The sequence below is a fragment of the Mixophyes fleayi genome, chromosome 1 (assembly GCF_038048845.1).
Source record: "Mixophyes fleayi isolate aMixFle1 chromosome 1, aMixFle1.hap1, whole genome shotgun sequence".
NCBI classification, from domain to species: domain Eukaryota; kingdom Metazoa; phylum Chordata; class Amphibia; order Anura; family Limnodynastidae; genus Mixophyes; species Mixophyes fleayi.
In genome coordinates, this window is record NC_134402.1 from 353,675,268 (window position 1) to 353,699,506 (window position 24,239).

The following is a 24,239-nucleotide window of genomic DNA, read 5'->3' on the forward strand; positions in this document are numbered from 1 at the left end:
ATATATGTGTGTGTGTGTGTGTCTTCTAGCAGCATATACTTACACATAGTCAGGAATTACGCAGGAATTTCTGGATTGAAACATCCAGACCGGTCTGACTACCAGTTGTGGAGTCTAATAAGTAGTAGGTATTTACCAGGGACTCCTGCAAGGAGGTATGGGCTTAGCTGCTGTCCCCCCGCAGGTAACAGCCCTTCACACAGGTATCTGATGTGACTGGCAGGTAGATGGAAACTGGCATGTGTGCTAAGTTATCTGCAGGATAGTGAATTCTCTGGCAGGAATGGAAATTAACAGGGACGCGCTGGCATGGATTGTACAGGCAAACCACTGAAGGAGTCAGGAACCAACTTGTCAGCCCGCCATCCTTCGGACCATCAGTGACTATGGAGATGGAAGGAGATTGCTGGTGCTGGCTGAACACAGAAGAGGAATACTCTGGACCCCAGTAAGCACATTGGAGGGTGTGGCGTGTGAACGCATGGTAAAAGACTAACATATCTATGGAATTATGATTAATTTCTGGTTGTATTCACTCGCTGATTTAATGTTGCAGTTAAAAAAAATTTCTTTATTTCCAAGGTATGGAAACATTTTACATTAGGAATATACAGAAAAATGAAATAAACTGGATGAATGTCTTGGTATTTTTTCATAGGAACTATTTTAATGCAAGTCTTTACATTTATTTTATTGCTATGGGCTATAAATAGTTAATTTTGACATCCATGCGTAAGAAAGACGCATAGAGATGTCATTTCCTTACAGGTGAATTGTATTCAATATTCTGGTGACATATTGTCTTTAAGCCTATAATGGGTAGTTATCCTTTTGAAACAACAGCTGTTGCTGTATGACTACACTCCTCATAATGTACCTGACAAACCACACCCAACATCCTCTGTTAGGTTCTATATTTTACTAAAGCCAAAGGGGTATTTTTACTAAACTGCGGGTTTGAAAAGGTGGAGATGTTGTCTATAGCAACTAATCAGATTCTAGCTTTCATTTTGTAGAATGTACTAAATAACTGATAGCTAGAATCTGATTGGTTGCTATAGTGTTGTGTTCGTAACGTATGTAATAAAGATTCTCTGATGCAATCGCTGTGGTTACAAAACGCAAAGGATTTATTAGCAAAGAATTGGTATACATACACGTTTGCTCGTTTGCACCAACTTAAGCTTCAGTCAGAACGCTCTGGGGTCCGAATCCAGAGGTGAACAATTTATACACTGTACAGTTGTAAAAGTAATGACATCACAGTGACACAGTTATAGTTGTAAGGTTCATTCATTGGTTGAAGGGTCTTGCACACTCATGTACTCAACGTGGCATTGGTGGATTCCTCTATTTATTGTTCTTAGGAATGCCATGTGTCCTTACTGGAGATTCCCACTGCTAGACCAGTTTATAATGGTTCTTTATGATCCCTGTGAGCTGGCTGTTAGTGTTTGAAAAAGTAATATTATTCATAACTAGCGTTCACAAAATGCAAACGCTACATAAATAGCACCAGAAACGTTCTTGTGTAATTGCGAACATATACATACCAAACTCTATGTGGTTTGTAAGTTGAAAACATATTTTATCCTTTTCACAACTTTATTTTATATAAAACAATAAACAAACATTTACATTTAACTACATATTATTGTAATTATAACTATGTTGTGTATTCATCGCAACTAATTGTAGTTTACAGAAATAATTACTTAGAACCTTCATCCAATTATTTTACTTTAACAATAGACAACATTTTCACTTTTTCAAACCCACAGTTTAGTAAATATAAAGTGTTAATTTCTCAATATCCAGGACCATGTAGATCTGTATGAACCTAAACTTAGTGTAAGATCACCTCAGAATGCAAATGGAAGGATAGTACCATAGATTTTAACTTGTTTTGGGACATTCCCCTGTTGCCTGTGACAGTTCTCATGAAAGGTAGGACCTTCAAATATTCTTATCAGTTATATTTAAAAGTAAGTAGAGTGACAAATTCCTGGGATCTGAGCAGCTATTGGAAAAAATGGTATTGTCTAATGTAATAAGTACTAATGGTATTCATATTACATGCTTGCAACCATTATGTTTACATTAGTGTAGTATTGCTCAAGTTAAATATGTGTGCCAGGTAGGAGCAGGGTACTAAACACAAGTCATAAATAAAAGGTGATTATTTAAAACAGTGTTTCTTAAACTGAGTTCTACCAAGGGATGTCAGGGGCTGCACAAGAGGAAAATGCTTAATGGCGGGAAAAAATTGTCTGCCCTTCACAAAGCCTCGATTTCTCCTCCTTCCCAACGAAGTAGATGATGACGCGTCCTGGAAGGATTTACTGTGCAGGATATTTGTACTACAGTTTCACGTCTGTGGGAGATCCTAGTGTTCCCGGCCAGTGTGTCATTTGTTTCCAAAATGTTTAAAAACTGTTCATTCGCTTCAAGTATGCTGCTACGACAATTGCAGAGATTCATCTAAAGCCATGCATATTAAATCTTTTTGAAACTATGAATGATGAAAAATGTAGTAACTTTGTAAATACTGTGCTCCTAAACAATACTGTTTTTAGGCAAATTCATGAAATTAAGTGAGCACAGAAATTAAAAATGGAGTTGAGTGCAAAAAGTAGTGGATGTTACACATTACTAATAACACAACAGACTTTGCAGGACTTGTAGTACTTCTTATTGCCGTCCAATACACAGGGCCGGATTAAGGGAATGGAGGCCCCTGGTCTAAGGGGGCCTCCATTCCCCCGTGAGCCCCCCCCCCCGTGAGCCGAGCTGCCCGGGCCCCCCACACGGCACTTACCACCTCCGGCGCGCTGTACGCTCTTTATTGAGATCTCGTGAGAGTGAGACTCATGATATCTCCTCAGTAAGGAGACTACAGTGCACCGGGGAAGGACCGCAGTGAAAGTGCTCAGCAGCACTGATCGCGCCGGGGGCGCCCCCGCCCCCAACCGATCAATACTGCTGCTGAGCACTTTCAAGTGCCCCCTGGATGCCATAGGCCCCTGGGCTGTAGCCCAGTTGGCCCTATGGTTAATCCGGCCCTGCCAATACATAATCAATTGAAGATGAACTGTTGCTTTGGATATTTTGCTTTGAATATTTTTTAACTTGGTTGACCCTTACCTTGAAGAAAACGGACTATCATGGGATGATTGTGTTGATATCTGCACCGATGGTGCAAAATCATTGACCGGAAAACACAAAAATGTATTGCTCATGTTAAAAAGTATTGTGTTTTAAAATTGAGACGTAGCCACTGCATGACTCAGACATGCACCGGCAGTGAAGCGAATACCATTAAACCTTTAAACTATCCTCCGTGAAATTGTAAATAGTGAATCTGCTCTTTGCGAAGGAATGGGAAACCAATTCAGGACTCTGTTTCACACAGATGATTGTCTGGTCCGGATCTTCACCGTGCGAAGTCATGGTTCTTTATGGCTTCTCATTCAATCCATCTTAATGACTGTGTGATCCTGAATGGTTGCAACATTTGTCCAATCTCTACAATCTCTCCAAGTCTCAATGAACTGAACGTCTCCTTTATGTAGTGGTCGAAGGTGGGTGTATACGGTGGTATGCCCATACTGCCAATTCTCCTACAACTTTTAATGGAAGGTTGATAATTTTACATTTACTCATATTTTCCATACCGCCATTTCTAAAGTTACACTTCGACCACTGGTTACATCTGTGACAATACTTTTCTACTTATTACCCATTTGAAGCAAAGTTGAAATAAATCCAGATTTGGTTATCTTGTGTGAAAAAGGAATTAGAGTGCTTCCCTACACTTCATGATTTTGTGTCTGAATCAAGAGAAGATATGAACTGGCTCCAAAATCCATTCTCAGCGTCCATAATGGACTTGTACTTGAAACAAACAGCTGTTCGACATGGCGGATAGAAACTTGAAAGACTTTCAAACAGAATCTGTATCTAAATTTTGGGCCAAATTTGCTAGTGAATGCCTAGAAAGTGTGAAGCACGCTGTGAAACTACTGCCTTTTGCTTCAACCTACTGTTTTGACGTAGCACTTCTGAAATACACCGTCTCTAAGTAAAGAAGTAGCCTCTATCCGAAAACAGATATGCGGCTCCAGTTAACCAATCTTAAATCTGATTTCAAACAACTTCTTCTTTCTAGAAGAAAAAACCCATATCATTAGTTACATGCCCAGTTTAAAGAGAGAGAAAAATGAAATGATTGTTTAAATTATAGTGTTTTTAATTAGTGTTTTCAAGTGTGATTACTTTTTAATAGTGGTGTGTGCAATTTTTTTTATTTTTTTACTTTAATATTCATACATTTTTCATAATATGGATTTAAAAGTGCACTCAAAAGTAACAATAGATTTTAAAGTTTATGGTTTTTATTTCAACAGACATAAAAGACAAATTGAAGCTGAAATTTTATTTTTGGCTTATATTTTTTACCTACTACTCAAATATATATATTTTAGTCAAGATACCAGACTCTCTTAGCTTTTGAGACGAATGGGATATAGATGGTAGGCATTCCTCAGTAAGTTCTGTAGCTTTTTTTTTTTTTTTTTTTAAAAGGTTCAGTGTACTAAAATAGATTGAGAACCACTGGTTTAGAGCAACAAAAGCCTTCAAAGGTACATACGATTACGGCAGAATGCTTTATAGGATACAGAGTTGGATCCATAGGAGTGCAGCATGATCCAGTATGGCATTCACATTATGTGAATACTTCTTAGTGACTTGTAATAAATAGCATTTTGTTCTGTTAATGTAATCATCAGTCCCTTGAAGCTTGGACTAAAAGAAACCATAGATGTCTGCACTTCAATAATTACCTTTGCAATCTAGGGTCTATGCAATATGCTGTTTGACCATGTAACATAGCTTAACAAATGATACCACAGCGCAATAGTTTAGAAGACCTCTGTGCAGTGCAAAAATTAATCATGTTGCAAAAATAAATAGACTTAAAATGAAATGCAACGGGACAGGGTCTTTGCTTGAAATGTAGAGATTGTTCTTTCCATTAGCCACAGCGAAAATTATTTTAATAATGAATGCCCTTGCGTAGCTTAATATGTCTACTGCTGAAAAGCCAGACAAAATAATAACAAGAGGAGGATAGCCTCCAAATCCCACACTTGTACTTTAACCCTGTAAACCAAGCATCTAGTACACGCTTCAGTCCTTTCTGGATCTTCAGTTTTTGTAAAAGTAAAACTCTCATCAAGCAGAATATATTGAGAGCAGTACTGACATAATAGCTGGAAAGCCTCAGCTGTCTGCTCTTGGTGTATGACTTACAATTTGTTTTATTCTTTGTCCAATCAGAGGTTACAAGAACAAACCGCTGGTGAATGAGTTATGTATGGTTAAAAGTAAGATTTTTATACTCCATAGGAAATGAGCAAGGACAAGTAGAATGTACTAAATGGTGGACGACTGGAACACAATTGTAAAGTAACTCTAGCGTGATTTGTAGTGATATGAAAAGTAATGTCTACTGGTTTGTGATATAAACTTAATTCTCATGATTTTACCCATCTTTTCTTGTAGATTCATCCAGCAACCAAAGAACTTTGTGTTCATTTCTACGTTCTTGGAGAGAAAGGTATGTTAACAGTTGCTGATATTTTAGAGTTTCTAAGGGGATGAACATTTTATAAGGTGTTCTTTTCAATGTACTGAAATATCTATTTCACAATCAAGTCAGTTGAATACTAGTATTCCAGTCTGCACTCTATGCAAGATGTACAACTCAAATTATATGTAATTGTTTATCTTTTTAAAGTGAAACTGCACCTAAAATACAAGTAGGTTTTAAAAAAAATGGCTGCTAGCGACTTTCACAAAAGTAAATGTAATACTTTTGAAATAAATTGTTAGAACATGACATTTGTTCTACTACTACTACTGTTTTTTTCTTTTTGTATGAGTACCAGACAGAACTGCAAAGAGCCACCAATTATGAAACTGTTATGGCTAATTATGTACATATAATGTAAAATATATTATACTCTATAAAAGTACTAGGTGTGACCTTTTTTTTTTTTTTTTATCTGTGCGTTTGTTTTATAAGGTGTCTATGTTGAACCATACTATGTTTTAGGTTTAGTGTTAATTTAAAATGAGTAGATTGGTCTGTTCACCAAAACCCAAAAACTTTATTCTATATGTTTTGTGTTATAGATTAACAATTAGAAGTATGTATGTATGTATGTATGTATGTATGTATGGAGAGAGAGACTCTCATACAGGTTGAATTTGTTTTATCTGTGTATATGGATAAGTTAAACAGCTAAAGATATATAAGCAGGTTTATTCAACTGTCTTTTGAGGTAAAATATCTCTCCGCATTCCTCAAGAGATCACACAACATATATCAAAGTCTAAAGAACATAAAGGTGGCATGTTTTCTTCTGAGTGCAGTGTGTACCTGTAATAACTGTATAAGACGAGCCTTCAGAGCACTTCTTATAATTCATTAACTACATATACTGTAGACCTTGCATTTCTACCTAAATACTCCATGGACTGAATATGGTTCACCTTTGCCAATAATATTCAACTGTTGTACCAACATGTATGTATATCTATTCCTTTATCTATTTCTTACAGACTGTGTCAGATTGTGTTCTTTTCTATTACTTGACCAAAAAGAACGAGAACTACAAAAGTCTTGTAAGAAGGAATTATCGACGCAGAGGAAAGAATCAGGTGAGGCACTTAAGGTTATTTCATCCCTCCCTTTCTCCAGAAATGCATATTATCCTGACACGTGTCTCTATCACAAGTCAATAATTAAACCATATCATTGTTTCTTTACCTTGAAGTGCATCAAAATCTTCCATAAATGAAATTGCACATCTGGTAGCACTATACTTGAGAGAAGTAGCTAATTAAATTAAGGAGTTAAAGTACTCACTTATCAAACCCGATCCCAACCCTGCAAGCTTATCTTCCTCTTTTGAAATGCTCCTCTCTTCACCTTGGCTCCCACTAGACCAGGCTGTCACCTTGTACACCTATGCTCTCACCCTCTACAGTACAGCCCCTGCCACTTTGGTTAGTTTCCGCTGCTCCAAACCCCTACCATGGCACTTAAACTAACTTTGTTTTTACAAAGATGTTCTCGCACTGCTGAGTACCAGTGCAGGAAGTCCCGCTCTTTCACTGACTTCACTGAAAAATTATCCTCTCCTCCTACAGTTCTGCCCTCTCCAAACACTTGTTCTTTACGTCTGTCATTTCCTTCCAATCCTGTAACCCCCTGCACCTTTTTTGCTACCTTCTTCAGCTTCAAAATAGAATCCATCAGACTTTATATCTCTTCTAGTCAGGCCTCTCCTGCCCCCCCCCCCCTCCCCATCAAGCTGCCCTGCCTTGAGCTCCTTCTCCCTCACCCCCCCCCCCCTTGATCCCATCCGCTTGCACCTTCTTTGCTCCCTCTCCGAAAATGTCTGCCTCAACCCTACCTCACTGTCAAACTATCACCTGATCTCTCTCTTCCTTTTCGGCTTGAAATGACCTGAGGCTTGTCTACACACACCTTGCTACTTTCCTCTCTCCTTGACCCTCTCGAATCTGACTTCCATCACCTTTGCTTCAGAGAAACTGCCCGGGCCAAAGTCACCAATGATCATCTTACCACAAAATCCAAGGGTCATTTCTTAGTGTTCCTTCTTATTGATCTGTCCGTGGTTATCAATACCGTGAGTCACCCCCTTCTACTGTTTTTCTCTTCATTTCCTTAGTCTTTGCAGCACTGTCTTTTTTTTTTTTTCGGGTTCACACTCTACACCTCCTCTCTTGGTGAGCTATTCAGCTCCTTCGGTCTATAGTATCACTATGCCGATGATATCCAACTCTATCCTCCCTCTCCCTCCTCTAGCCGACTTTGAACAATCTCTGCCGCGTCCTCCTAAATGTCTTTCTCAGGGTAATTATGGCCAAAATCAACGTCATTGTCTTCTATCTTTAACAAGTCACCACCCTTTATCAAATCTCCCTAATTTTTGTTAACACCACAATCTTCAGTCCTCAATTGGACTGCTTGGGTGTCAAGTTTGACTTCTCTCTTTCATTCCCTACATTCAGTTCCTCTCCCACTCCTAACGATTCCATTTCCGGAATTTCTCTTCCCTTGCTCTTCCTTGATGCCACCAAAACACTAATCCACTCTCTCATCATCTATTGCTTCGATTATTGCAACCTTCTCCTATCTGATCTTTTCCCTCACCCACCTCTTTCCTTTTGAATTTCTCCTAAATGCTGTGGCAACATCGATTCTTTCTCTCCACTGCAGTCTGCTTCTGCATCTACCCTCTGCCAATCCCTTCACTGGCTCCCTACCCCTATACAGAATCAAAATCAATCTCCTCAACCTCTGCTTCAAAGCTCTTGCCCACTCCACTCCCCACTATCACCCACCTTTGCTTGGCCAATGACCACCACCTTTCTTCCCCTCTGATATCTACTTCTCACCCCAGTCTTTAAGGCTTCTCCCACGCTCTTCTCCATCTCTGAAACTCCCTTGACCTACCAGACTTCAACACTCACCTGTGTTCACCAAAGTCTACCAGACCACTGCCTAACCACTTCCTACCGTCCCACCAGTTATTCCCCTCTGTGTCTCCTCCTCGATCTTCCATTCCAACAGCTCCCCTTTATAATGTAACTCTCATGAGCAGGCCCTCCTTCCTCTGGTTTCATCTCCCTTCCCCCACTTGATTCTTACCTCTCCCTTGTCACTAACTGCTTTGTTACCCTTGCCATCATCATCATTTATTTATATAGCACCAACATATTCCTAGCACTTTGCCATCCTTGTAATTGCCTGGGACTTGCTGTTTATAATATGATTTGCTTTATGTTACTCTTCTTGTATTACTTTTTACACCTGTGGGCCTCTCCAAATGAGAACACATGGGCTTTGCAAAATGGCAATATTGTGTGAATTGTATTTGTGATTTTTAAATGACCATCCATGGCCTCAACTGAAATATTGCTCTTAGTAGCCAGCTACACCACAAAAAGGTTAGAATACAGTTAAAGGTTCTGGAATGCGTAGGACTTAGGCATTGTTATACTGGTGATGGTGAAAAGGCTAATCTAACCGAAATTAGAGTCACAATTACTTCTGTGCCTTCCTCACACACTCTCTGACATTCCCATCTAAATTATATTGTTTAGCAGAGCACTTCATAGTTACTATATGAAGAGCCACTTGGTAATATCTGTGTATGAAATTTACACTGAACAGTGTCAAAGAGATCCCATACTGCACCCCCTTGTCTTTATTGTACAGTAACTTTGTAATAATATAGGTTTATCTTTGTTTAATAAGACAATTCTATAAAAAAAAAAATCAAAATAATGCTTTTCATTATAAAGGGCTCGAACAAAACCTTTTCTTTTTTTTGTTTTTTTTAAACCTAAAGCTAGAATAGGTGCAAAATGTACTATGTACTTAATGAGCATTCCCATAGTGCTCAATTGTTTTTTACCTATTGTTTCCGCTTTTAAACGCTGCTTTCCACATCGAAAATAAGTGAACACTTGTCAGAAAGTGTGTGGTTTAGGTGCATTTACTTGCATTGGAAATTATCAACGTCATGGTATGGTTAATGGGATAGTACGTAAAATGCTTAAAAGTAATCCCCCTGTATAGGAGACCTTACTCTGGTAATGTTGGAAGTTTGTAGCAGAAGTGACGTGTTCAGTCTGGTAACCATTTTTCTTGTTTCTAAAATTGTGTCTGCATTATCTATAGATTGCCTCCTCTGCCTTACATCAGTTTAGTTTCCTTCCTCAAAAGCAGAAGCTTCCCTATTAAGCCACACTAACCATTCCTTATCTAAAACCATACATTATTATGTAAATTACACGGTGGGCATTACTGGAAATTGTAAGGAACATGTAACCTAATAGTGTATGTATAGGGTTGCAAGTATAAAAGTGGGGTGAAATTGGAAGTGGAGACTATTCACAAATAAAGAACACTCTGTAGGGACTGCTTTTCAACATTAAGACCCATGTGAATTTCATTGCTCTTAATGTACAATTTACATCCTTTAGTTTTCCCTCGAAAGTAGAATTGAATGTATTGTGCTGTAAAGATAATGTATGGAGACAGTTGTACATACAATACTGGAAATGTTTTTAGAGCCTTCTAGAAAGGACATACAGGTCATTTCACAGCATTGCGTACTATGTACTTAATGAGTAGTGTTACTTTGAGGTTAAAGCAAAATTAGAACATATTGTGGCACATTACTCTCCTCTCTCAGATAATTGTATGTCAAGACCTAATGGTGTATATGGTGTTAGACATGTAGGTTGTATAAAACCCATTCAAAAATTTAGAAAACTGGAGCATGAAAAAAAAGGTTGCCCGTTTTTAAAGGGTTTTTTTTTTTCTTTTTCTTGGGTACAATTACTAAATACTTATTTAGCATTAGTGGTAGTATTTTATATTGCCAGTAAATAATCTTCATAGGGTGTGTGGCTCAAGGGATAGTGTGTGATATAAAATTATTTGTGATGGTAATAATGTACCCATAATGCTTTCTTTATCATTGTGCGGTTTTTTGTTTGTTTTTTTTTTCGTTTTTTTTTGTGTGTAAAGTCTTTATTGAAAGATACAATAAAGTAGACACATATGATACCATACAGTAAATTTGTACAATAAAGTCTGCTTTTCACAAAAGGTACACTTATGGCCCTAATCCTTTCGTTAAACATACATTTAGATAACAAGTAAAACTAAAGACACAAAACTAAACCCACAAGGGAAAAAAAATAAGGTGGAAAGCAAAAAAAAAAGGCATGGGGGGAATGGCAGGACTATGGTTCTGCAAGGTGATATTTAGAAATTAAGAGGTATGCAGCACCTGTTAACCGCTAACAAATACATGGTCACCTAGAATTTTGGTCAGACTGGTGAGAGACTAGAGCTGCTCGGAGACAGTTGGTATGTTCTTTACAACCATCCTTTTATCATTGTTTTTACAGTTGTTTGTTGTGTTTTGTTTTTTTTTGTTCCTACGAATTTCATATTTGTAAGTCAGCTAGAAATCAGAGTCCTGAGGGGGAAAGCAAACACATTCCTTGGAGCAGGTGAACTGAAGCTGTTCCTGTATGTAGCATCTGGTGTTCTATGCTTATGTAAGCAGAATCTTCATCTATATTATTGTATTGGGGTGCTGAAAACCCTTGCCATAGGCTAAAACACGAAGGGTATGCATACACTGAAATAGATGCTAATAGCTCTATCCAATAAGGCATTGTTAGCTTCTTTGTTTATATCACACCGTTGCAAGGACAGCTGTTGGGGCAGGACGTTGTTGGTTATCTCTGCTGATGTTTTAGTATTTCCTGACAAGTTATATAGCCTGAAGTGTAGCACTAAACATTATTCCATCTGTCAACTGACCTACCACTGTGTAATGAGTTATAGGTAATGTGCACATTTCAGTGAATGACCTCTAGATACATGTTTTACAAAGTGGGATGTTCACGTAGTTTCCAGGGGAACTTTGCTCCTGAGCCGGTGCATCCAAGCACTCCTGTGCCTGTACGGTCTTCTGTATAACATTTAGTATTTCCTTATTTTACCTGTCAGTTGGCAGTTTAAACACTACTCCTCAGTAAATAACAATATAAAGATCATAAAATAAAAATAAGCAGGTAGTAACAAAATACATGTTACTGTGAAGTTAGTTAATATTAAGAAAAGGGACATTTTCAAGGACAAATCTTTAAAACCTGAGATGGGTATTTGCAATGTCAGATGTACAAACTTTGCTAAATGGGTACAAGAGATTTATTTTGATGGAAATAAATATATTCAAATTTGTGTTCTTTACTTGCCTACAGGTATCCTAGTAACCTTGTCCCTAATTTCCAGGGACAGCCCAGGTTTTCAAATGTCACTAGAATTTTTTTGTCCCTGGAAATGTCCCTAATTTTCATAATAATAATTTCTTAAATACCCATGTTTTTAAACTCTTACCATTCTTGTTTTTAATCTCTTGGATTTAAAAGTTAATGTTTATCAAACAGGAGTATTTGAAATGCAACAAGTTTTTTTTTAAACAAAGTAGTCATAACATGATGGGATTGTAGTACTCCAGGAGGCTCCGCCAATCCAGTTTTGCTGTTGACATGCTTAGATGCACAGTCTGGGCATGAAAGTGTATCTGGAAACTATTTTTACATGTTGTTAAGGTAGAAGATTAGAACAAGTGCATTAGAAACTTTTCCAGGAGGCTGCTACTGGTACATGCGCATATAAACACAGTTTGTGTGTTACAATCGCAGTATATTGTAAGATGAATCACAGAGGACTCAAGTTCTTCCAGTATATTGCAAAATCACAGCAGGAATGTTGTGGTTAGTTTAAGGCTTAACTATGCAAATGGGCAGGAAGTGTGGAGGCTCTGAGTTGTGCTGGGAGGATCCAGCCGGGGCTGTAGCTGTCTAGTGGTGGAAGAAGTGGGGGGGAGGTAGTGAACTCTGAGCTGTGGAGCAGGGGGGCTGTTATGGGAGCGTGGAGCTCACACCAACGGGGAGGAAGCTGGATTTAATTGGAAGTAAGTGTTTTGGGCAGAAGGGATTGTATAGTATCGCTATGTGGGTAATGGGTCTGTCATAATGTCTACGTTAAGCATGTGTGATGGGAACATAACTTGGTTTGTTTTCTGTTGGTCTTCCACAGTCTGTCTCTTATTCAGCTGTTCCCTCGCTTTTCTCCTACTCGACAGTTTCATGTACTCCCCTGACATTTGTATTCTCTACACTGACTGCTCTCCATACCTCCTCTGTTGTATGATTGTCTGCGTCTTTATAGCCCTCCTCGCCTGTCCGGGCCCCTGCTCCCGATCTTGTCGTCCTTCTGACACATTACTTCTATAAATAGTTTATGTAACACCCGAATCTAGTCCCGTCCAGTTGGCAGGGCATGCAGGGATTTGTAGTCCCACAAGCAGTGGAGGACTACATGTTGCCTAGCTCTGCCTGCTGTCATGTCACACAGCTGCATCCCGTACTCTAGTCCTTACTGTCCCCTCTGCTGTCTGCCCTGCGGCTCTCGCTGCGCTCGGCTTTCTCATTAGTTGGGGGCTAATTATAACCCAATGCAGACATAGAAATGGGGAAGGAGGAGGAGGAGGGCAGCTGGAGACTACGAGCATCCCCTTCCGTTCCAAGAGGACCGTGACATGAAGGAGGGGGCCCCTGTAAATACATGAAGTAGACACAGCACGTGGGAGGGTCTGCAGTTTGGAGCTGCACCTTGTCCGAGGCCCATGGTATTTTTCCTTGAACGTCATGCCAGGCGCTGTGTGAAACCCTCTTCTGTCGGGCCGGGAAATAACTTGGGCTGCACAAAGGGAGGGGCGTTAAAGGGGCAGCGTCGCTTGGCATGAAAGTGAAAGCACCCAGGCATGTAACGCTGCACAGCATAGCAGCCCTCATCCCCAGTGTCAGGGGGTCTGTGCTGTGCAGGCTCCTCTATGGCTCAGTAACCGGAGTGTGGTTCAGTTCCCGCCCCTTCTGAGCAGACGGGACCCGCTGAGAAGTAGAGCAAAGGTGAGAGCAGCTGGTCTGTATTACCGCCTGGTATCGTGGAGCGCTGTCTGTGCCATGCATCACGTCAAGCACCTTGCCCATGCTAATGCCAGCCTGGCAACGTGTGTTAACTCCTTTAGAAGTCCACTTATAGTTCAGGAATTGCACTATAATTATAGATATTAGTACTTAATCTATTAAGTATTTAAACGATGACTATTATGAAGGTGACCTTGGCTTGTACTCGCATGTGACTTTATAAACTTGTTTTTTCAGCCATTAAACTCCTACGGTCCCGTTTATAGACATATTATCATGTATCAATTATGTTTCATCAATGAGTAAGACTCACTCTCATAATGACACATGTTCCCCAGTAAACACACCCATTTCTTTCTACTTGCTGACATTTCCACTGCTGGTGAATGTAATGTGCTCTTGAAGAGGTAGAAATAAAATCCGTTGCTGAAGATGCAGTATTTTTTTTTTTTGTGTATGACCCCAGGACTTCTAGAGACATTAAATCATAGGTTTCTAAGAAGATTCCTGATCTAATACTTGAAATGAGTTTTCCAGGTATCATATTTCCAGTTTTTCATGCTGAATGAGTAACTGATTTACTCATCCCACACTCATAGCTGTTGTAGTTCATGCATGAAGTGTAGATTCCAGTGGTTTTAAAGAATACTTTGATGGTAGTGAAGCCTGCATCTCAGAATACCTGCTCCCATATGAGTGTAGAGGTTTATCAATTGAAATCCTATGAATTATTTCATTACTGGTTTTAAACGGCTACCTAGTGAAACAAAAAAAAGTAGATAAAAGTGAGTTAATCCTGACATTTACAAATATGCATAAACTTTTTTTGAGAACTTCATAAAAGTTATGACCTAATCATTGTTCCATGAGGTAGGAAATCTTTGCTATGCACATCTGTCGTCTTTTTAAGACTATTGGAGGCCACTGCAGAGCCTAATATAAATATCTCTATATATATATATATATATATATATATATATATATATATATATATATATATATATATATATATATATATATATATATACACATACAGAGAGAGAGAGAGAATCCTTTTTAATAGTGGATTGTTTTTGTTTGCCTATAAGCTATATTAAACTACAATGCTTTTCAAAAAAAATTATGTGCTTATTCTTTGTTAGTTCAGCATCATAAAGTGGAAATACATTATTTATATATATATATTTATTTATTTTTTCATTTGTCTACATCTGTTTACTGTGCTGTATTTCTCCATGCTAGAATGTTACTAGCATGGTTTTGTTTTTAGAATTTTACAATTGTCCAGTAATCAGTAGATTATTTATATAGCCCCAGAAAATTCTGTATTGCTTTAAAATTGGAAACAAACACTGTAATAAAACCGTACTGGGTAATATAGGCAGACAGGTAGGAGGGCCGGCTCGCAAGCTTACAATCTCTGGGTCAATGGGAGTTTGATACATGAGGTTTAGTGCTACATCTTGCATATCGGTCCAGACAGATTACAAAGGTAAAAAAAAATCTTTGGTGTGACTGGATCATAAAGCCCACTATGTTGTTCATGGGGTCAGCGAGTTGTTGTCTTGTGTGACCTATGTTAAGGGTGGTAATAGTGTACCTAGGGTAGTTAAGAGGGTGATTGATGGATTTTAAAAGCTTGTCTGAAGAGGTGGGTTTTCAGAGATCGCTTGAAGACCAAAGGAAAGTCTTATTGTACCAAGGAGGGAATTTCACAAAGTCGATTCAGCCCAAAAAAAAGTTATGCAACCAGGAATAGGAGCAGGTGCAGCTTGAGAGATGCAGATCTTGTGCAGAATGGAAGTGTCGAGTTCGGAAATATTTTGAGGCAAGTCAAACGAATTATGTTGGTGTCATTTTCTTGATGATCTTATGTGTTAGTAGAAGTATTTTATATTTGATTTGGTAATAAACAGGCAACCAATGTAGAGACTGATGGAGCGGTTCAGCAGTGGAAGAACAATTTGCGCGGAAAATTCATCTAGAAGCTGTGTGCAATATAGATTGAAGGGGTGACATTGGGGAAGATCAGTAAGGCTGATATTGCAATAGTCAATGTAGGACATGATGAGTACATGTATTAAAGTTTTGCCGTGTATTATGTAAGTGTGTTCTGGAAATGTTTTTTTAGATGTATGTAACATGATTTAGGTATAGAGGAAAAAAGGATAGATCTGAGTCAAGGATTACACCTAAGCAGTGGGCTTGTGTGGTAGGATTTATTGTCATGTTGTCTACAGAAATGGAAATATCAGTTTGGTACCTTCTGTTGGCTGGTAGAAACATATATAACTCTATTAACAAAGATGATGAGAGATCAGGAGAGGATAGATGAATTTGGGTATCATTCGCATAAAGATGCTTCTAAATCCAAAGTAACTTATTAGTTTTCCAAGAAACGTTCTATAGATATGGAAGAGCAGATGACTAAGTACTCATAAGGGAAGCGGAGCAGAGGTGGATGCAGAGAAACTAACAATGAAAGAGTGATTAGAAAGTAGGATGAGATCCAGGATAGGACAGTGTCTTAAACCGCATACTAACATATCCTACCAATGATCAATAAAAACTCGCAACATTTTACAATATAGTGTTTCTGGCTTTCAGTGTTTATTTTCTTGGAAATTGTGTGTTTATTCCTGTGGGGTTCTTTTGTTTATTTGTTTGCATGTGCAAAAGAATAAGTTTTTCAATATTAATGACATATTGTAAAAAATTTTAAAAAAACATGATTTAGTGTTTCAACCTGTTTTTATTTTAAACAAACCAGGGCAGAGTAGGCAGGCAACAGGATCTTATGAGTGGTGACGAGGTTTAGGGAGAGGAACCAAGGTGCCAGTATAGTGGTTCAAATATATGTTGTACCAATAGATCTCTATTTTTGGTAGTTTTTGATGTCAAGATCAGATCAGGGACCTTTCTGCTCCCTATATATACAGCTGCACTGACACGAGGAGCCGCATGGTAAATTCCTGAGCTGATGATGAGAATGCCAAGAACGTTTCAGTCCTTTTCTGTTGTAATCCATAAATATAATACAGCCCAACGACCAGTATATTCTGTACATAGCTGTGCCCAATGTCTACCAGCCTATGTCCAACACATTATGCTGCTATTATTGGCTATAAAAACTGCTCACTCTCTGTGGCATGTTTCACATTTTATATTTTTTACATTATAGAATGAAAATGAATTTATATGGGACTTCCTACTGTCGGTCAACAAAAAATACTTTATGAAAAAGCTTTGCTGGTGTTCATTTAACTTTACAATTACAATACATAATAGGCAAAGATTGACTAAGTATTCCATTTGTTAAGGTATGATAAAATAATTCCTGACCAATCATTTATCTGCAGTGATCATATCAATTTAGTTTCCATTTTTGCACAATTAATGTGATAGTTGATTTCACAATGCATTAATCTGTCTGGAAATGAGCAACCTAACCATGAGACCTCACACAAACAAGCGTCATCATGAAGATAGCATACCATTCAAAGCAATTCCAAGGAAAGGTTATTGAAAAGCACCAATCTGGGAGAAGGATATAAGAGCTTTAAAAAATGGAGATATGACACATCTGTAAGTTTTCTAAAGATTATAGCAACACTTGCAGATATGGGAAAACTACATGAGACAATAGGCACTTCACAATTCTGTGCTTTAAGGGTTTTTGGCAAAAAGAAAACAATTGTTAATTAGAAGCCTGTGAAATCTATTTATATAGTTTACCAGAAAGCATGCGGGAGACCCTATAACAAGTGGAGGTATATGGTTTGACCCGTAGAGTAAACATTTTGACTTCATACTGGGTGCTATGTTTGGAGCAAGCCGAACACCGCTCATCATCCTGAGAACACAATTCCTATTGGCAGGAACATGATGCTATGGGCTATATTCATGGACTGGGCAACTTGTCTACTAGAGGACAATATGTATGGAGTGAAATGGAGATACATCTTGAAGGAGGACCTGCCGCACTCTATAAGAGACTGGGCATTTTGGAGATGATTCTAGTTCCAGCAGGACCATAACCCAAATCATAGAGCAAAAGGCACATCATGGCTTAAATACAAACAAAGCAATGTTCTGGAGTTACCCAGTCAAAGTGCAAGCCTCAGATCCCATTAGTAATCTGGAATTTTCTGGAATTTCTTGAAAAATATGGTTCACCAACAATGCAAAGAAGATTGAGAGATGTGCAAAAATGATCAAAATAGACACATCTCGAATTGCAGCTAAATGTGTTTCTACAAAGTATGAAGACAGGTGCAAACACATGCATGATTTATTTTATTTTTGTGTAATTTTAGAAGAGAGACTTTGTTGTGTTTTATTTAACAGCATAAAGTATTCTTGATGATCAGTGGAAATAAAACCCTGAATAAATTAATTTTGATTCGGTCACCAGATGGGTTTATTCTGCCACTCTCTATCTTTGAAGAGGGAGGTCTCGCACAGTATATCTGGATTTCCTTCTTACCGTCGGTAACCGGCTGTTACTGACGACTCCTACTGGTGTCGCCTACCACCAGACACTCACTGTCTGCGGATGCCAACTACGTAATATTTTGAAGGAGGACAGTGCTGCCACCACTAGGCTCTTTCGCCAGCATCTAGAACCGCTTACCTCTGGGGTAGCTGATATAGCGTCTCTGTGCTGTCGGCTGGCTGGTTGTTCCTGATCACTTGCTATGGATCAGGATTCCTGGGCAGCGGGCAGAGCGTTCAGAGAGATTGGGAACAGACTAGAGTGTAAGCTCTTTTCTGTTGGTCACAGGTTGTAGCAGGCAATAGGCGTCAAGTAGAATCTTGAAGCAGTGATGGTTTATTGCTGCTAGTCCTTAATCTTTGAATCTCCTGCATAAAATACTTCTATGTGACTTGCCCTTGGGTCTAGCTGCCCCCTGTAGCTCAATTTGGAGTGGGCAGCCAAATCCCAAAGCAGCAGTCACTGTGCTACCACTCTTGGAGCTCTGAGCTACAGTATACTACTATGCATGCTGGGTTCCCCAACCATTGTAGGGGTTTCCATACATGAAGCTCATAGCTCTTATTTTATCCAGGGGCTGCTCTTGTAACCCCCACTGGACCATCAAGGATTGGGGGGGGGGGGGGGGCGCGTGCACCACGGTGCTCCAGGCCACATGAACTGGAAGTAATATCAGACTGCTGGTGGATCCCCGGTCCCTCACTGGGAATTTATTTTATTACATACCTAAACATTAAACCATCCTGTGCTGCAGTGGCCATCCAGCCTACGTGTAGGGTGTGAAATTAAAATGTGAAAAATAGGAAAATGGGGAATACTTTTCATAGCCAATTATCAACCTGTGTCCTTGCACCTTTTTCTATTCCTTTCCTCCACGGTCAGGAACTGTACGAATGTGTTGAGATCTTTAACGCTCACAAGCTTTGTTATTGCTGAAACTGGTGCTGTGCTTTTGTATTTGCCAGAAAACAAAAATAATTGAGAGGAAGACCCAATAAGTGCAGAAGACTCCCCCTCTTTTCCCCTCTACAATCTGTCTTTAATGCAGCGGCTAGACTAATTTTCCTCTTCAGCTGCTTCTCATCTAATGCCTCCCTCTGTAGATACCTTCACTGAGATGATTGGCCGGCACCAGTGAATCTGTGGGCTGTCTAAATAAAACAGTGATGATGTGTAATTGCTGCCCAAATCATTTTAAGCCCTTCTGCACTCACATTCATAAAATGTTCGCTGGAGCGCTTCTGGAAGTTACAGCTGTCAGCCCAGAATAGTGAACGTTCAGAAAACGGACCACAAGCTGTACTTATATGTCCCATGCTTGTAGGTTTGAGTTGTAGGGGAGCCAGAGTTTCTAGATGGTTGATTGGTAGATGTAGCTGGAGTTTGTAGATTCTGGATGAGGGAGCGGGGTGGTAAAGTGCTAGGAAGTATAAAAGATATTGATGTGAACAACAAGCTAAATAACATTCATTTTGGCCTGGGCCCTTTCTTTTCTTTTCTTTTTTTTTCTTTTTTGGGCAACCTACTGAATAGTTGATAATTTTTAGGATTAGTGGAGCATAATATACTGCTGAGTCTGGAAGCTTTAATGGTTCCCGGCTGCCTCCCTGGTGAGCAGAGAACATATGTGGGAGCTTGCTCTGTTGATGAGGACTGGAATTTGTCTAGTTGTAGTTTAAAGAGCACTTTATCTGTGTTTTTACATTTCATTTGCACAAGTTGGAGATCCCCCTACAGCTAATTTATCTTAAGTAAACCGTATCATCATTGTTATCCATGACTGAGTACCCCAGTGCTCTTCTTGCTTTTCTCCTATATTAGCTGTATTGTTTTAATGTTTGACAGTTGTCTCTGTGGTTGGTTGGAATCCGTTCTAGTTAACTGACCATGATAGATTTGGTTGCTCATCTTAGGAGCAAAGTTAGACCTGTATCACTGTTCTGCTATATGTTGTATTCTACACCAAAGGTGCAACATGTGTAGGAGGTAAATGACATCTCTGGTGACTAATTTGCATGACTGAGAACATGATAGGAGAACTTTATTGAGAAGGGAAATTCTAAATGCAACAAGCTGTCTGACATAGTCATATCCTCTCACTATATAAGATGCAATGTTGTCTGTTACTGAAGTTCATTTTATTTTGTTTGTTTGTTTGTCCTGGCATGCATTCTGGATTTTAGGCCTGGGCTGTGGTTAGTTTGGCTGAGTGTACATTATATAAACCACAAAGCACTAATAAATATATAATTTTTTTTTCTTTTTAACTGTTCTTTGTTTGCACACCACATCCTATTTTGCAGCTGCTCATTGGGCTCAGTTAGGCAGTTTAATGATTTCTACAGCTGTTTGTATAGAGAGCGCGCACACTGTCTTGTAAAACTTGGTTTTGCATTGTGGTTCTTTTCTGGAATAGACACAGTTTAGCGGAGTACTCGTTAGAACCAAGTGGGGTTATAGAGGAAGTTGGTGGACATACATATACAATCATTTCTGAGACTGATGTAAAATTGTCGAGAGTCTTCTGGGAGCTTATAAAACACCTTAAGTGTGTGTATATATACATGTATGTAGGTGTGTGTGTATATATATGTGTGTGTGTGTGTGTGTATATATGTGTATGTATATATTATTTATATATATATATATATATATATATATATAGTGTGTGTGTGTGTAAATATATATATATATTATATATAGTGTGTGTGTGTAAATATATATTATGTTAGTGCCATTGCTGACTCTCCTTTGGCCATCAGAATACACAAAAATAAGTTCTAGAAGAAACGTCGAATGGAGTGTAGGTGGTCTTAATGTTACCTTTTTTATTTAATTTTTTTAACTTTGCCTCCGTATTATGGAGACCTTCAGGACCATGTTACTAGATACCTGCCTCCTATAAAACACCATTGTCTTTGTATTTTTTTCATGTCTTTGTGTGCGAAAAGATTTGAAAGCCTAGAACAGCTCTAACGTTTGTTTTTGTGTTTTTTGTTGTTTTTTTTTTTTTTTGGGGGGGGTTCTATTATTCTTAAACTGTTACTTTTTACTCTTGAGGGGGGAATGTTCCCCGACAACTTTTTACTAAAGAATCTTGTAGTTATGTTTCATACCTGGAAACCAAGTGAGTGACTTTGGATATGGGTAGTATGCCAATTTGTATGGATGTAAAGGCAATGACATTGTTCCTTCACCCTACCTTGTAAATTGAAAGTTTTCAATCAGCCATAATGGGCACATGTTAAATGTTCCCATGAATATACCGTGGTAATTTCTCAGTTCTAATATTCATTGTTTTTTCTTCAGCAGCAGATGACCCGTAGTACTCAGGAAGAGAAAGATGAAAAAGAGAAGGAGGTTGATAAAGAAGAGTTTAAGCAAGATGTGGAAAATGACAAAGAGGAGCTTGGAAAGTAGGTTTCTCTTTATTTAGGCCTTAAAGTAGAACGTTGTTTACGCACCTCTTTGATATTTAGTTGTGTAAAATAAAATGTGATTAAACTTTGCAAAGTGTTTTCTTGGAAAAAAAAATATATTGACTACAGGTGTCTAGTTACTCCATGTTTCTGCTTTCAATGAAGAGCATTACTGTAGAAGCTGCTAACATTCGCCTATGGTTGTCTTGAGTTTTGTCACTGAAAGGTTATCACAACTTTAGCAATTGTCAAAATAGTGATTCATTCTTCACTGTTAAGTGTTGTAGCCATACTCCTAACAGTTCTTACATATGGCCTATGGATCATGAAATCAACAAGCTGTGTCTATGGTCTATCTGCTGTTTGTTAAAACTGCTCTGGGCATAATTACAATATAGATCAATGATACACTACTTTGACAAGCTCTGAGGTGGTGTCATGTTCACTGAGGGAAGTGCACCATGTTTGGATGTACCTTCAGTGTATTTTTAATCCACAGATCTTTATATTATAGAAGAGGCATCAGAATAAGACACAGAATATAACCAAAACAAAGCAAGCTCTTCTAATAAAATATATTGCTAAAATGTAATGTGTATATAGATATGTTACACTACCCTTTTGGGTTACACTCATTGTATGACTCATTGAAAGTCCTTGTGCATAAAGGAAACGTATGTTATGAGCATCCGTATGAAATAAAGTTCATATATTCAACATCTCCTTTGCTTAAAACACTCTCGGCTAGAATGTAATTTCAATTCTGTCCCTACCTAGTTCAATATGTAATGCCATGAAATAATTTCCTTAGGGAGAAAAATGAGGACACTTCTGGTGAAGAGAATGATGACAAAGAAACGGTGACATCGAAAGGAAGAAAAACTGCAAACAGTCAAGGCCGCCGCAAAGGTCGTATTACGCGTTCCATGGCAAATGAGGCCAACGAAGAGTCTTCCGCACCTCAGCAGAATGCAGATTTAGGTAGGTGTGGTTTGGGAAACTGCACAGACACTTTCCTGTCAACAGTTCTACACCAAAATATCAGGCTCCACCCTGTGGAGGGGGTTATATTCCATAGCTGTCGCATTGTTGGGGAGTTAGGAGGCGTAAATCTGCATTTTAGGATGGTAATTCAGCATGTCCTAAAGGAAATGCTTTAAACCAGTGGTTCCCAAACTTTTTCAGTTTGCGGCACCCTTAGTCTCCATAATTTTTTTAAGGCGCCCCTCCAAAATAATTACTGAGCAGTCCTGTTTTATAGTGCCCCTCTTTTGCGGTTTCCTATCACCATTTCCTCTCCGTTTCTTTACTTACCATACTTTGCCTTCTTTCCGCTATTTCTTCAGTCTTCTTACCAATCAGGCGGGATCCAGCATCCTCCGCTCTCCTGCCACTTCTCACTGAATGTTGGGCATGATGACGTCCTAAAATAAATACCTGATGTGTCCCCATCTGCCCCCCTATGTAGATGGCAATTGTGAATGAGCTGTCACCACTAATGCATGACAACATTACAATTCTTTCCCTGTTTATTTAACTCCTGCACATGTGCTAATTGTTGCATGAGCTGTTCATCTTGGTCTGAGTGTTGAGCAGCTGATTTTTGTGTCCCCCTTCTTCTTTCTCTCTGCCTAAGGATTTCTTAAAATTGCACAATGCAGTGAAAACCATTAGTACATCATACGTGCAACTTTTCTGCTATGGCCTTGGATATTTAGAATTTTTGTTGATATGACCACTTTAAAGCAGTGTTGTAATAAGAAGCTCATCATAGTCTAAATTTAACCCCCAGTGCACTCCCACCAGTGAATATTGTAGCTTCAGTGTCAGGCTGTAGTAGAAACTTGATACATGAAGGCTTTGCTGTGTTCACCATCACCACCGGCTTGCATTTTTGACATAGGGAAGGTTGGATTCTTGACTAGATCCTGGTTCACCCTTCAGTGCAGAAACCGTTCTCTAATGTTTGTGTTCCTTAAACCATTGCAACTGCGTTTTCTTGATTTTTTTTTTTTTTTTTTTTTTTTCCCTTCTGGGTCATTGATTGCCATATGCCATCTGTGGCAGTAGTATAAGACAATGTAACATTTCCTTAGTTTTGCTGCTGTACTCTGTTAGTTGATTGACTGACTGTAGCCCATCTATTAGTCTGCACGAGTTGAGTCTGCATCTATGGACCCATTTCATAAACATTCTATACCTGTGCCAATGTTGGGCATAAGATCCGTAGCAGTGTTGCTGTTTGACACCCTAATGCCACCTGATTTGAGATGATCATTATATGAGAATAGCATGTATGTTCATTAAGCTGCCCTCAATGTATTGCTTATTGAGTAACAGAAACTGTCTCCTTTAAAATCTTAGGAATCTAAGGTTTGTAATAGTATATATTTAATTTTATCAAACTTATCTCTGTGAGGATACCAGTTTAATGTATAACTGTTTTAAAGTATCGGGTGGTTTGCATGTAGACCGACTTATGTACCAGTCTGGCACACCTGATACCCATAGTGTGTCCAGTAAAGCACTGTCCAAGTACACACCACAGATTACAGGAACAAATACCGGGGGGTTCACCGTACTCAGTGTGCTAAACCCTAGATTAAAGACGCACATAGTCGCCTTTCTCCCGAAGTTAAGACCTTTTGGGTTGCACTGCATTATACACTTTTCTACCAGCAAAGCACAAAGTGACAAAATCCTAGGAT

General features: G+C 38.8%; 1 protein-coding gene across 16 annotated transcripts in view; it reads left to right on the plus strand.

The window, feature by feature from the left end:
* The window catches only part of NCOR2 (nuclear receptor corepressor 2), a 285,729-nt gene that overhangs the window by 152,630 nt on the left and 108,860 nt on the right, over positions 1-24,239 (plus strand). For 14 of the 16 annotated variants that reach the window (XM_075177047.1, XM_075177100.1, XM_075177115.1 and 11 more), the window contains 4 exons: positions 5,566-5,620; positions 6,628-6,726; positions 21,422-21,528; positions 22,343-22,512. In XM_075177047.1, coding sequence (XP_075033148.1) covers positions 5,566-5,620; positions 6,628-6,726; positions 21,422-21,528; positions 22,343-22,512 — 431 coding nt within the window. The remainder of the gene's footprint in view (positions 1-5,565; positions 5,621-6,627; positions 6,727-21,421; positions 21,529-22,342; positions 22,513-24,239) is intronic. The other 2 variants (XM_075177003.1, XM_075177091.1) reach the window with 1 other exon arrangement.